This window comes from Cornus florida, unplaced genomic scaffold (assembly GCF_030987335.1).
Source record: "Cornus florida cultivar Cherokee Brave unplaced genomic scaffold, ASM3098733v1 CherokeeBrave_3.0.0_Hap2_Chr06, whole genome shotgun sequence".
Taxonomy (NCBI): Eukaryota; Viridiplantae; Streptophyta; class Magnoliopsida; order Cornales; family Cornaceae; genus Cornus; species Cornus florida.
The window spans coordinates 102268896-102283671 of record NW_026775576.1 but is presented as its reverse complement, the minus strand read 5'-3'; the positions used below and the strand labels follow the sequence as shown (position 1 = coordinate 102283671).

General features: G+C 35.3%; 1 protein-coding gene across 3 annotated transcripts; it reads left to right on the top strand.

Moving 5' to 3' along the window:
• Window positions 1-1214: 1214 nt before the first annotated feature.
• Window positions 1215-14516, top strand: LOC132313452 (casein kinase 1-like protein HD16). Of its 3 annotated transcripts, none has more exons than XM_059812221.1 (17): window positions 1215-1599; window positions 2431-2881; window positions 3108-3233; window positions 3317-3390; window positions 3501-3570; window positions 3653-3708; window positions 3832-3903; window positions 4025-4119; window positions 4321-4387; window positions 4452-4581; window positions 4683-4901; window positions 5036-5166; window positions 9161-9335; window positions 9429-9519; window positions 12921-13078; window positions 13177-13365; window positions 14006-14516. In XM_059812221.1, exons 2-17 carry the CDS (start codon window positions 2465-2467, stop codon window positions 14063-14065), a joined length of 2130 nt encoding a protein of 709 aa, XP_059668204.1. In that variant the 5' UTR covers window positions 1215-1599; window positions 2431-2464; the 3' UTR covers window positions 14066-14516. The 3 variants fall into 3 exon arrangements, with proteins under 3 accessions (XP_059668204.1, XP_059668202.1, XP_059668203.1); XM_059812219.1 differs by having other exon boundaries at window positions 2409-2881; XM_059812220.1 differs by having other exon boundaries at window positions 1215-1608; window positions 2409-2881.
• The last annotated feature ends 260 nt before the right edge of the window (window positions 14517-14776 follow it).

Sequence of the window (14776 nt, the reverse complement as noted above, 5' to 3'; positions counted from 1 at the left end):
CCCCCTTCTCTTTATCTTCTATGCCTATTTATAGGCAATTACAAGTGTTGTCACTAATTTCCTATGTTAGGCTCTCAGTCTTCGGGCCTTCTTCTTTTTGGGCTTGACCCAATCCGGTGGATCTCCGGTGCTGGGCCTGTGGTATTACTCTCTAAGCTTGGGGTAGAACTTGCTGCCTAACCCGGTGCTCTCCTCTCGGATCAGATCCGGCCCACTTTATCTTCAGTTTCCTCAGTAGTGTAATTTTTCAATTAGGTGGAGAAATTCATTTTAGTTACATAACTCGAGGTGAGTGTAATTAATAATTGAATCTCTAAATGTATAAGTACGAAGAAGGTTTATGTTTATTATGATTGATTACCTAATGCCATAATGGAATGTATGTGTGTGTAAATATATATATTGAAAAATTTTATTTATCTTTTCTGAGGTATATTAATATTTTATATAAATTTCTCTATATTTTATAATATCACTTATTTTTCTAATAATATCACATATTTTCTTTGTCAGTGATTAAAAAGTCTATTTTGTCTTTATTGTACTTGAAATGACAACAAAATTTATGGATAAAATGATAAAGAGGCAAGTGGAAATTATTAACCTTGTTGAAAAGGAAAAATAAAAAAGAGGCTGGAAATTATGAACCAAAAAATGAGTTACGTGAAATATTAACAAATCTCAAAAGAATCAAAGTAAAATTTACTTTTAAATTTTTTTTTTTACATCAATGTATAGTGGAAAATAATATCGGATGAATTGATTTAGGCATTGTTATGAAACACAGATCAATAAATCCAACTAAGATTTGAAAACATCAACAGAAAATTGTGTAAATTCCTGTAAATATTATCCGACCAAAAAAAAAGAAAAGAAAAAAAGTACAATAGTGTCTACCATAGTCGGTTCGCAATTGATGAGTGTTGAATGAATTTGAATGGTCATGATGCACCCAAAATCCGTATGATCCCAAGTCATGCATTATACAAGTATATACAGCCACCAGTTCTTTCTGGCAATGACACTAGTACATATTACATGACCAACAAATCAGTGCTAATTTCGTCTTTTGGAATAGTTATACAGACTTTTTCGTCACTGTAATTAAATAAAAATAAATAAAAAATATATATATTTCCTTTGGTTATTTACAAGGCCACATATTGCATGCATTTGTGGTTTTTCGTATAAAACAGAAGAGGTTTGGGACACCAGAGAGTTTACTTACACATAGAGAGAGATAAATACATCATATATATATATATATATATAGATGAATATATAGATAGAGAGAGAAATACACCACCGATAGACGAAGAAGCAACACATCGGCATTACAGAGTTCCCCCAAATCTCCACCTAAACTTATCGGTTTCGAAACCCTACGAATTTCTTCCCTTATCTTCCGCCATATTTTACCGGAGGTTTCGTCAAACTTTAGCAAAACTTTGAGCTTCAGACAACAAAAAGATAGAGAATGTCACATGTATTCAGTGAAGATCTGAGCCCGATCGACTCATCGACGCGATTCTTGAAAGCTTAAATGTACCGATTCTTTAACTGTTTGCCACCGATCCTTCTGGTTTTTCAGATTTTGAGGTGCGATCTGTGAGTCCTTTTATCTTCTCCATTTTCTTCAATGTACGGATAATATTATTGCTTGATAGCTTATTTGATGATCGATTAAAGGACTTGTTATTATTCAATCATGATCGGATTAAATTTAGTTTGGTTTGCATAGATTCGATCCAATTCGAGTTAATCATTGCTCAGACTTTTGTTAATTGTTTGTTTGATAGGTTTGATATTGATTTGCATCCTCGTTTCTGATCGTTTTGGTAAAGAGCGTTCATTTCTGTTGAAACAGATTACTGCTTAAAAAAGAAAGAATTTTTTAGATTTTAGTTTAGAATTGCAGCTGATAGATGTATGCTTTTTTAGCTATACTCGTGTTCATATTTCTGTGTTGAAAAATTGCAAATTGGAAGCGTACATCATAGAATCTTTCTCTATATATGTGTTGCAATATATATATATATATATATTTGCCAAAAATAGTGTCTAATGTCAAGTCTGTTACTTTTTCAGTACGCTACTTTTCTCGTCTATTTTCCTCTTATGTACTATGGGTTGGAATCTGATAGAGGTTTCTTGGAACTGTTTTATGAAAGAAAGAGCAAGAAAATAGCAACCAGTATTATCGTCATAAGAAAATAACAACCCAAATTATTGGAACTTGAGGTTTCATTAATATAATTACAGCTTGATATTTTTGAATCAGGATTTTTTTACTTCAGAAGATTACTTTCGGAGGTTTATTTTGTTTGCGTGGAAGGATTTCGTTTAGTTGTCTTCTTAAATTTTTTTGTTGTAACTTGTTTCTTTTGCACTTCTCTTTTTGGTTTCAGAAGATCTGAAGTGATATTGCAGGTATTAAGTGGAATGTAATTTGCATGGGGTGACGATGCCAGAGTTGCGAAGTGGAGCCCGAAGGTCGAAACGGCTTGGTGATCTTCAGCCTGCCCCTCAACCAGCCGATCAGGCAGAAAATTGGCTCCTGCCTACTCAAAACAGAACCAGGAGGAGAGTTGGGGGAGGAAGAGGAAGGGGTTCTAATGCCAACGCTGTAGCGAAAGGACCTTCAACAGCATTACCTGTGAGACCAACTACTGCTGGTAGAGGTAGGGGAATTAGGTTGATAGATTTAGACCCAGAGCCACCTTGTGAGGTTCTTCCTGAAGTTGCTGCTATAGGGGCCGGCGAACCAGTTTTTAATCGAGTGGAGGGGGTTGCGGATAGGGATATTGCGATGGAGGGTGGAAGCGGGGACAAAGTAATAGGAGTTGAAGAAGAAGCAAGCACAACTCCTGTGCCTGAAAGGGTATCTCCCTGTTTTCTTTGCTATTTTTGGAAATGCTGTAAATCAAGTTTAAAGTTGGATAAATTTGAGATTGTTGACATGAATAACGGAATCATTACTGCCACTACATGCCCTTTTTGCTCTTCAACTGACTGTTATTATTACATTTACCTTAAAAAGAATCTTTCAATGCTTCAGAGTCTTTTAGGAGTCTCTAAAAGGATTATCTTTATGTCGTTGAATGCAGGTACAAGTGGGTAATTCTCCTCTATATAAGATAGAAAGGAAGTTGGGGAAGGGTGGTTTTGGCCAAGTTTATGTTGGCAAAAGGGTAAACGGTGGCACTGAAAGAACAGGACCAGATGCGGTTGAGGTAGTACTCACATCACAACTTTGTGTAAGGTTTTCATTAATGATATCCTTCTAAATATGATGCTGGATAATATTTTCTGTCAGGTTGCATTGAAGTTTGAACATCGGAACAGTAAAGGTTGCAACTATGGCCCTCCTTATGAGTGGCAAGTGTACAAGTGCGTGCTACCTTCTAAATGCCAAGAGACACATATTTAGGTTTATTTGTTATTACTTTAGGTTAGTTGTCTTAAGTTATTATCTTATTTGCTGCCTTTTGATTGAAAAGCACTTTGAATGGATGTTATGGAATTCCATGGGTTCACTTCAAGGGTCGCCAAGGAGATTTTTACATTCTGGTGAGGTTTGATATAGAACTCAATGTGCAAATGACTTCCTTATTTGCTCATCATTCTGAAGGAAATTAAATAAAATTTTCAGGTCATGGACATGCTTGGGCCCAGTCTTTGGGATGTGTGGAATTCTTTAGGCCAGTCGTAAGACAAAATCTCTCTGTATCTTTGTCTCTATCTCTCTTGCTCTTTCTTGAACACTCGATGTAATTTACTTTCACGTGAACTGAATATATGTGCTTGTATACCGATTGGTAACTGCAACAGGATGTCACCAAATATGGTGGCTTGCATTGCTGTGGAGGCAATATCAATTCTTGAAAAGCTTCACTTAAAGGGGTAATTTTTATTGAATCATAAAATATGCGCTTCCATCTTTGTACGTATCATTCCTCGTAATCAGATCTTCCCGCAAGTTACCATTTAACTTCTTTAATTGTTCTTGTGATACTTCTACCAGGTTTGTGCATGGAGATGTGAAACCAGAAAATTTTCTACTTGGCCAACCTGGATCTGCTGATGAGAAGAAGCTTTATCTTATTGATCTTGGTTTGGGTATGCTTACCTTCGTAATGTCTTCCACTTCTGTCACTTTCTGTCCTCCCTGAAATATCAGCTGTATTTGTATTCCACTGTTTTAAACAGTGTATATGGGTGCTTGGGGATATTTACCCATGGTTCTAATTTACTTTATGGCAGACATCAATTCACTTTTAAGTAATTATCTCTAATGCTACTAATACTTTGTTGATTCAGCTTCTAGATGGAAAGATTCATCATCTGGTCAGCACGTTGAATATGATCAGCGGCCTGATATATTCAGGTTTGCTCATTTCTGAATGTTTGTCAATTGTGTTTTGACATGTACTAATAGTCTTCTCTGACAGGGGTACAATAAGATATGCAAGTGTACATGCGCATTTAGGTCGGACAGGAAGCAGAAGGGATGATCTCGAGTCATTGGCATACACATTGATATTTCTTATTAAAGGAAGGCTACCATGGCAGGGCTATCAGGTGGATTAGCACTGTTACTTCAATATATTCATGCTAGGTTTAATTTCGGCTGTCACATTTTATATTTTTAATTCTTGTATGCCTGTTTTGGATATTTACAGGGAGACAACAAGAGCTTTCTTGTTTGTAAAAAGAAAATGGCGACATCGCCAGAGTTGATGTGCTGCTTTTGTCCTGCTCCATTTAAACAGTTCCTTGAAGCCGTAACGAATATGAGGTTTGATGAGGAGCCCAATTATTCCAAGCTTATATCATTTTTTGAAAGTCTGATTGAACCGTGCACGCCTTTGAGACCAATTAGAATTGATGGAGCTCTCAAGGTTATATTTATTAACTTTTTCCTTTCTCTTTTTTCTTTTTAAAAAAATTGTAAGATACTATAGTACACTGACTTCAGTTTTGTTGTTCATGGTTTTCCCTTTCTTTGTCTTTTTTCCTTTTTGGCAATAATCAGGTTGGGCAAAAGCGGGGGAGATTGCTTATAAATTTGGAAGAAGATGAACAACCAAAGAAGAAAGTACGACTAGGTAGTCCTGCTACACAGTGGATTTCAGTTTATAATGCACGACGTCCCATGAAGCAGCGGTGAGTTGTTATATGTTCATTCAATGTCATTCAATGTCATCTAAAATGTGTTCTCTTTGCTTATTGGATAAAGCTTCTTTCCATGTAATATGTGTCTCATGACTAATCCTTTCTGATGTTATTATGCTCATGGAGCATTACCACTTTGTCTTCTAAAAGTCACTAATTTTGCATACGGAATTTCAAAATATAATAAATAAATTTCCTTCCATATTTGCTTGTTCCGTTGTGCTATGTTCTAGTACATAAATACCGAAAAAAGCTGATTATTATTTTTAGTTTGGAATAATATGTTAAAATTAAAGTTAGTATCTGTTATTTTCTAATGTGAAAATAGTTTTCTGCAACTCGTCTAATAGTTTCTCTTGTGCATTAATCCTCTCTCTCTCTCTCTATCTGTACACATATATATTTACGCGTATATAGACAGACCCCTATAATTTGGCGGGCATGGACTTGAATATCTTGGTTGACAACAGACACATAAGTTGGTTACATTTCCTCTAGATCACACAAGGATGTGTCTACATGTGTTTGCATGAGAATACCACACATAGAAAACAAAATAGTAGTTCCCATGTGTCAAGTTTCTGGATGGACATGCATAGCGCGGTTGCTCATATGCTTTTGGTAATAAATGGACTTTCTATAATTTTCCAGACTAGTGTCGGACATGGTGGACACTGTCATCATGTCTGTGACTGTCTGCCAATTCAATGACAATAAGTGACCTATTATTGCAAATTTGTTTCTGAATCCTGATTATGTAAATGCTCATTTGAATAACGACACGTTTTAAATGGATTTGTATTAGAGATGCTTGGCCGGGCTTGCTTCAAGCCTTTATTTAACATTTGTTTTAGTTAAATGTGAAGCATTCAATGAATTAAATGGAACATTTAATTATATCTTAAATTTTTTCTTGAAGGTATTTTTCGGAATCTTTTCAATTACTCATTGTGCTAAAAGTGATCCACACAATTTTTTATTGCCTTCAAATAATGTAGACAAGGCAGAAAAAGAACAAAATCCTAAATAAGGAAATAATTAATGGTGTTTCTATTTAGTCGATTATTTAAATTGAACAATATTAAAATATGTATAATAGATGAATATGTGGAAGACTTATATTATACTAAATATTGCAAAAGAAAAGCTCAACTTTTATTAGTAAATTTAGTGAGTGTGCCAAAGAAGGGTGGCACAACCCTTGTACATCCCTTTGGTAAGGAGTTCAGGAAAGGGTTCCCCCTCTTACGAAAAGCTCAAAAAATTCTTTTTCATGTGCTTAACATCTCCACAACTGAGAATGGGAATCCCAACTGACTCTGGAAGGCAGTAACCTTTAATTTGGGGTATATGACACTTGTCCATACATGCTTGGAAACATAATACTGTCGTCAGCATTTTGTCCCCTCTTAATTGTCAAAAATTTCCAGCACAGAGCACTGGATTTCATATCTTAAAATAAAAAAAATCAGAAGAACAAAGTATCCTGCTACAAAAGGATCAGAACGGTCTAAGGCAGGGGCAAAAAAGTCTTAAGCCCAGAAGTTAGCTGATATTAATTTATATCAGGAAGAATTAGAAACAGGTAAAACGGTCCCTATTTTTGGCACAAAACTGACAACTCCGTAGAAAGAAAAAGACGCAGAAACAATGAAGTTAGGAGCAGCTGATGAAAACTAGGAGGAAGAGCAGAGAAAGAAAATGGTTCTTATGTGGAGGGGAGAGACTACCTGAAAATTATAGTGTCAGGGCTGGTTAAAGATCCTAATGCCGTCATTGCCTTGTCAATTGGAGAATTGTTATTGTCTGTATATAAATTTTGTCGATTTTATTTATTTATTTAAATCATCCTTCAAGATTTGTTAATTATGATTCATGAAGAACTCCAGTATTTTTCTCAATTGCAAAATTGCTGCTCCATATACCATACTGCCTTTTAAGGTTTTATCTGGTTTTATTATTTTCTAAGTGGCCCAGCTTTTATATATATATCTTACAGTCATAACTCATGAGTAGTATTTGGAAACTTCGAAAATTTTACTATTACCATTAAAACAAATGAAGCATAAACCAATTTGCATGAACTTTTTACGTAAATCAGTAGTATTATGTATTGAAGGTATAAAATAAAGAGTACACAAAAACAAAAAAGAACACACGCACACACAACATATTCACATATATAATGCTTACACATGGTTGTACTCATGATGTTATTTTGGGATATTGTTGTGTCACATACTACAAAATGCAGGTCAACACAAGAAACTATTTCCCTCCCCATTTCTCCTCTATTTCCCTGCATTGTAGAAGTAACTGGTCTACCTTTCTTGCTGTGACACTGCACACACAATACTGGTTAGGGAGCACCTTTTGCCTTCTAACTGAAATTTCAACTGTTCGAATCTTACATTTGTGAGTAATATTTGGTAACTTTGAAAATTTTACTATTACCATTACAACAAATGAAGCATAAACCAATTTGTATGAACCTTTTACATAAATCAGTAATATTATGTATTGAAGGTTTAAAATAAAGAGTGCACAAAAACAAAAAAGAACACACACACACAGATATATATATATATATATATTCACATATATAAAGCTTACATATGGTTGTCCTTGTGATGTCATTTTGGGATATTGTTGCGTCACGATCTACAAATTGCAGGTCAACACAAGAAACCATTTCCCTCCCCATTTCGCCTCTATTTCCCTGCATTGTAGAAGTTACTGGTCTACCTTTCCTGCTGTTGTGACACTGCACATGCAATACCGGTTGGGGAGCACTTTTTACCTTTTAAGTGAAATTTCAATTGTTTGAATCTTCCATCAAGCCAAGTCTATATAAAGAAAGAAGTTATCATGCAGTTGAAGTTTAGATTTCTCAACATGCCAAATTCACAAGCAGGGAATATGGGCCAAATTGGTTGACCTAATTAAGTGGCCTACTTCGTTGATATCATATATGCTTAGAGCTGCATTTTTACATGACCAGGATGAATATCAGTTGGAGAATATCGTGCTCCACTTGCTTTGCTAGTTGTTATGCATGCATGACTTCCTATGGTTGCCTAGGCTAACCTAGATAAGTGAGAGTTAGCTGGAGTGGTGGTGAACCAGCGCATCAATGTTGTTTCCTCACATATGTTCCGAAGGTACAAGTTTAGATTGATAACTGTTAAGAGGCATGCGATCACTGCTTTTACAAAAATGGCAAAGGATATTTAAATCAGACAACTGTTTCAAATTTGCACTTAATGGTAGCTCACCTCTCTCAAGAATATCTAACAACCTTTAGATCTCGCTTTGGATATTTGTCGAGAACTTCTCCTAAAGAAACTAATGGATGCATTATTGAAATTGAAATCAAAAGTTCATATAGTTAGATATGAAGATATGCTTATTTAATAGATTGTCATGTATCATCTGCGTGCATAAAAATAACATTCTTGGCTGGCGAATGGGAGAGAAGATTATTTTGACCAAATTAGTTATTTAAATATTTTTAAGGTTAACAGTAACAGTAACATATTAAGAGTTGGCTATATTACATCTTCCTCATCCTTTCTCAATCATATTGAATGGTAGTTTCCATGTACGACTAATATTAGCACTTGTTTTTGAATGGTAGTTTCCATGTACATTATCTAACTTGAAGTTTTAGGAGATTATAAAATGGTGATTTGGTCATTGAGAATCTCTGGATGATGGGCCTTATTTTGTTACTGATTCTCTGAAACAGAATTCATGTTTACACGGGCCCATAGAAAAGACAATCCTTGTGGAATGCTGATCAAAACACATGTTTCTGGATTTATTTTTGTTTTTTGCTTCAGTAACTTTAGGTTTCACATCATCGATGTTGGTACGAGGTCTGGAATTTGACTCTCAAAGAGTGTTTACATTTACTGGTCACATGCATGAGATTACAATGTCTCTTTTTCTATGCCATAAGTGAATATTTTTTCTGGATTTGTAGATATCACTACAATGTTGCAGACTCAAGGCTGCGTCAGCATGTAGAGAAGGGTAATGAAGATGGACTGTATATCAGCTGTGTAGCTTCGTCAACAAATCTTTGGGCCTTAATCATGGATGCAGGAACAGGTTTCTGTTCCCAGGTTTATGAACTTTCTGCTGTTTTCCTGCACAAGGTCACTCTCCAAATGCATCGATGTTGTCATTTCTTGTGAATAATAATTCTTTGATCGTATTCTTATCACTAATTGTACTGTTTAAATACTCAGGATTGGATTATGGAACAGTGGGAAAAGAATTATTACATCAGCTCAATAGCTGGTGCAAGTAATGGGAGTTCCTTGGTTGTTATGTCTAAAGGTTGGCCAATTGAACTGTTTTTCTATGATTTATTGATATATATAAAAATAGAAATACATATATAAATATTTATAGACGTGTATATTTGTATTAGTATGTGTTACTTATGTATCTATATGATTCTTGTATCACTTTTACATCTCTCCTAATTATTTTTGTTATTGATGAAAAAAATATAGCATGCTTTAGGAAGCTTACAAATTGCTGACATGATATGTGACTAATATGCGTATTGTTAGGGCAATATGCTTTTGAAAGTTCTGGGAGTTCAGCGAGGGTGGGGTAGGATCCTCAAGTTAGAACACAAGCTGTCTTCTCTTGTTACTAATTTTTACTATTTACACAATAGATTGTATATACTGCGCAATTCAGTTTCATCCTGTCATACTTTAATGCCATGTTGTATTCTATCATCATCACTTCTACTAGGTTAAGTCACTGTCCTTCATTGCATGTGGCCAACTGATTGGTGGCAGATCTAGCAGGGGTGTGTGTTATCCTTTTATTTTTGTTCTTCTCCATTTTCGTTTGGGCAGGGGGTGGGGTGGGGCTTCCTCCCTTGTTGAGTTGTGGGTGTCAAAAGTTTACCAATGTGTTATGCGACGTGGCTGGTTGTTGGCTGGATTGAACTTAGAGGACTTACTGCTGCAATTATTGAATGCTGAATGCTAAGGTTGATCTTAGACTGATTTTGGCCTAATTGCTTATATATGAACTAGAATGTGGTTTGGCCACTAGCCTTCAACTGCTAGCTGATTTAAGGGATGCAGAGGATGATATTTTAGATCAAGACTGCTAAAGGAAGTAGTGACTTCTTTGTTGCTATACACATAATCGCCAAAAAAGAAAAAGTTCCAGATGTAGGAAGTTAGATAGCTGTCTCATGTCTTATCAGAGCATTTCTCGTTGACCTTGACATTTTCAGGTGTCAGGTGATTGGCAGGCTGCTTGTTTTCCTGTCCTGATGGTCTATTTTATTAGCCTCAGTGCTAGTTGGGCTAGGTGCCGACCAAGGTCATTTCAGGTCACTTTTGAAATGGTTAAGGTAACGAGCAACGGGGAATCAACAGGAGTCATGTCCTTATCCCATTGAATACAATAATTAGATGCTTAGGTGACATTCATCTTATTCTCATGTCAATCAATCCACTTCTCTCATGTTATATGTGAATAGATGTGGGCTGGGTTTGTGCATCTACCAGGTTGGAGCCCAATGCAGTTTTAAATGGGTTGGGTCTGAGATTGTTCCAAGTCGTCCAATACCACCTTGGTGTTAGGCAGCTATGGTCTTTATTGGGTCAATTGCCTTGTGTCTTCCTTCTGTCCACCTTGCGTGGTTGTCCCTTGCCATATTCATCAAGTTAATTTGTGATCATAACATAATGGGTTTGATCTTTATATAGGCGAAGCAAAAAGGCTTAGTGGTTCAAGTGCTTGGACAAATAGATTACCCACGTGAACCTTCGGTTGCCTTTTTCATGTATCTTTGCTCATGAGAAATCAATATCAACAGAGTTTAGCTTATTTTATGCACATGAAGATCATTTTAAATGAGATGATACACCTCAAAAACAAAAAATTAAAAAAAAAAACAAAAAAAAGAAGAATAATATATTATCAGTCCCTAACTGAAGTGTGAATAATTGATATTTCCTTTTCCCTCTTCCAGTGTTGCTACTACTACCTTATCGTGCTCTTAACAAAATAAGAAGAATAATGTATTATTTGTCCCTAATTGAAGCGTGAATAATTGATATTTCCTTTTCTCTTTCCAGTGTTGCTACTACCCTTATCATGCTCTTACTGCTAGTGTTGCCTTTTTGTCATGCCTAATTAATTTCAATATCTTGGTAAATGCTCATGTTGTAATATGTTTCGTGATGGCGTTTTATTCAATACTGTAAACAGGTTTGTCTTCATAACTATAAATAGAATATTCAGTGGTCATACGTCATTCATACAACATTCTTAAAGAGTGCTTTACTTTGGTCCTCTCAAAAATATCTTCGCGGATGATTATTTTTGCGGATAGATTTTAGCCATTAACGACATCAATTCTGTAGGGCTGGGCTTGGCTCAACATGTTTGTCTGGTTTTTAGGTATGCTTGAATGCAGTTCCACATCTACTAAAAAGCTCTTTTCGATCTCCTTTGCATTTGGATTAAGGGTAAAGTGCCAAAAAAAAAAAAAAAAAAAAAAAAACCATGCTATATAAAACATATGCAAAAAACAACGCTGCAGTTTAGTATGTGCATATAAATCCCTAACATTTCAAAATATGTGCAAATTGCCCCTTGACCGTCAATTTTGACCAAAAAAATTTATTAAAACCCGAAATAAATATTTTTGGTCTTCTACCATTTACAAGGATATAATGTTGGGCTTCTACCATTTTTATATTTCATCAATTTTGAACACTAGGGGGGGTATTTGCACATTCTGTATATAACTGTTTTTTTTTTTTTTTTTTTTTTTTGGCACTTCACCCTTTGGATAATAAACTAACACAACATATTCCTGGAGGGCTTCTACCATTTAGGAGGATATAACGTTGGGTGGAACTAAAGGTGGACATATAATTTATTTGGTTGACCTGAGTAGTTGAGAGGCTCTGTCTAGTTGTGATTTGGAAAAGTACATTATTGGAAAGGAAAGCATGTTCTCTATGGGTTTGGCATGTCCATCCAAGCTACTTGGGCCCGGACCCTAGTGTATTTTCCATGATCAAGCCTCTTATAAGTCGAAGTCCTCCACATGTTTTGGTGTTATGGTTCAGGCTGTGATGTGGCTTTACATGAGTTGGTGCTTGGTGTACTGCTTGTGAGCTAATCCTAACATACCGTCCTCACTTCTGCCATCATCACTACTGCAAGCATCATCATCAGTTCTGTTTATGTTATCTTACCTCATCTCTGGATCTAAACAAAAAAGATTCTGGTTAATATTAAAACCAAAATGTTCGCACTAATAATTACAAACGAAGAATCTCAATAGTTTATTTTACTCTATTTTATCTATTTTTTTGTTTTGTATGGGTTGTGTGCTTTTGTGTGTGTGTGTGTGTTTTTTTTTTTTTTTTTTCCTTCTGAGACAGTTTTTTTTTTTTTTTTTTTTTTTTGTGTGGGTGGGGGGGTGTTGATATATAGCATTAGATAGATTTAAACATCATTATCACAGTATATGGCATTCATGGTGTTGTATGAGTTTGCACTTTCACAAAGTTTCAGCATCTCTACAGTTCTCTATCGCGTGTTTGGTAGACTAATACTCTGCATAATATTTCCATCATATTGAGTGCAATATAAATTGATGATATATAGCTTAATTTTTTCTTGCTACCCATCATTTCTAAAAAATTCTTATTTGCTTCTCTTTTATGGTGTGTTCTGTAATTGTTTAGGAACTCCTTACACCCAGCAGTCATACAAAGTGAGTGAATCTTTTCCTTTCAAGTGGATTAATAAAAAATGGAAGGAAGGTTTCCATGTCACATCCATGACAACTGCTGGCAGTCGCTGGGGGGTAGTAATGTCTAGGAACTCCGGATATTCCGAACAGGTATGAGTACTACTTTTTAACATAACTTAATCTGTATGCCTTGTAGATATTATGACACTTCCTTTCTGACTCCTCTGTCAAACTGACTGATATCTTAGGTTGTGGAGCTTGATTTTCTGTACCCAAGTGAAGGAATACACCGACGATGGGAAAGTGGTTATAGGATAACTTCTATGGCTGCTACTGCTGATCAAGCAGCCTTTATACTGAGTATACCAAAACGTAAGATGATGGATGAGACCCAAGAAACTCTGCGTACATCTGCCTTCCCAAGCACCCATGTAAAGGTATGTACCTTGTGCTTATTTATTTATTTATTTATTTTTAATGAGAGCAGAACAGAACGCCCTACAAGGGGCGTTCTTGTCAGCTAACACTTCCCATCCTCGTTGGTTTTCTTCTCTATGGTTGGATAGAATGTGGTTCCTTAAAATTGAGGCACTTAGATCTTTCAAGGTTTTAATATTCTCATCATCATAAAGACAAAGTATAGATTCATGTAGTTCTACGAAATGCTAAACTTGTTTTGCTTGGCAGATAGTAAGGACAAGAGAAGGTAGAGCAGATGTCATTTTCCTTTTGTTATCCTCTCCTAGTTAAATAAAAATAGAAATTTTTAACTTCACAAAAATGGTTGAGAATTAGATAATTAAAAGGAAAATGAGATGTGAAATTAAAATTTTAGCACTTGTGTTCCACACATTTAGTTCTCTCTCCTCTTTTACTTATCAAAGCCATAGGGAAAATTATATTTTACCTTGTTTGGTAACCAAACATGTAGGCATGATCTCTTTTGACATTTTCTTTATCTTTGAGCTCTGCTTGTAAATCCTTGAAGGAAATGGAGCATTAGCTAAAGAATAGTAGTAGTTGCAGTAAACATTTTTTTTTTAATTCTACCAGTTCATTTATTTGTTCCTTTCACAGGAGAAGTGGTCCAAGAATCTCTACATTGCATCAATTTGTTATGGTCGAACTGTTTGCTAATGGGTGGTGGAGTTGCACCCCCTTTTTTTCCGTCTAGAAAGAATTTGAAGTTTGAAAGCTGAGAGAGACTTTATTTCAGACTCTTGTTTTTTGTTGCGTGAGCTAGCTCTCTCCCGAAATAGAAAGAAAATCGAAGCTTCTCATGTAAGATCTCTACTTTATGCTTTCTGTAAAAAAAAAAAATAATAAAAAAAATGACAAAAATATATATATATATATATCAAAATTTGGAGTTGCCCAAGCTTCGTGACCCAACAGACATGAGCTTGTAGAGACAACAGTGTGTCGGAAGACCTTTTAAAAAATATATATATATAAATTACATTTGAGAGTAAGTAACCAGGGATTTGCAGCCAAGTTATGGTTTCATAGCTGCCATTGTACTCTTAAATTTTTTATCAATGGGAAACAATTGCTGTATAATTTAAGTCGATTTAGCTACTTGTCTTTATATATGTATGTATATATATTTTTCAAGTTGATACTTACACACTCCGCTAGGGAAATTGTTTCTCAAGCGGACACAACTTGGTATATATTTTTCAAGTTGATACTTACACACCCCGCTAGGGAAATTGTTTCTCAAGCGGTTGTCGTCTACATATTTAGACCTCCAAAAAGGAAAATGTTATATTCGAAAAACGGGAAGAATAATATGGTCTCGTCAATGTCGCCAAAAAAAAATAAATAAATAAAAAAAAAGAAAAGAAA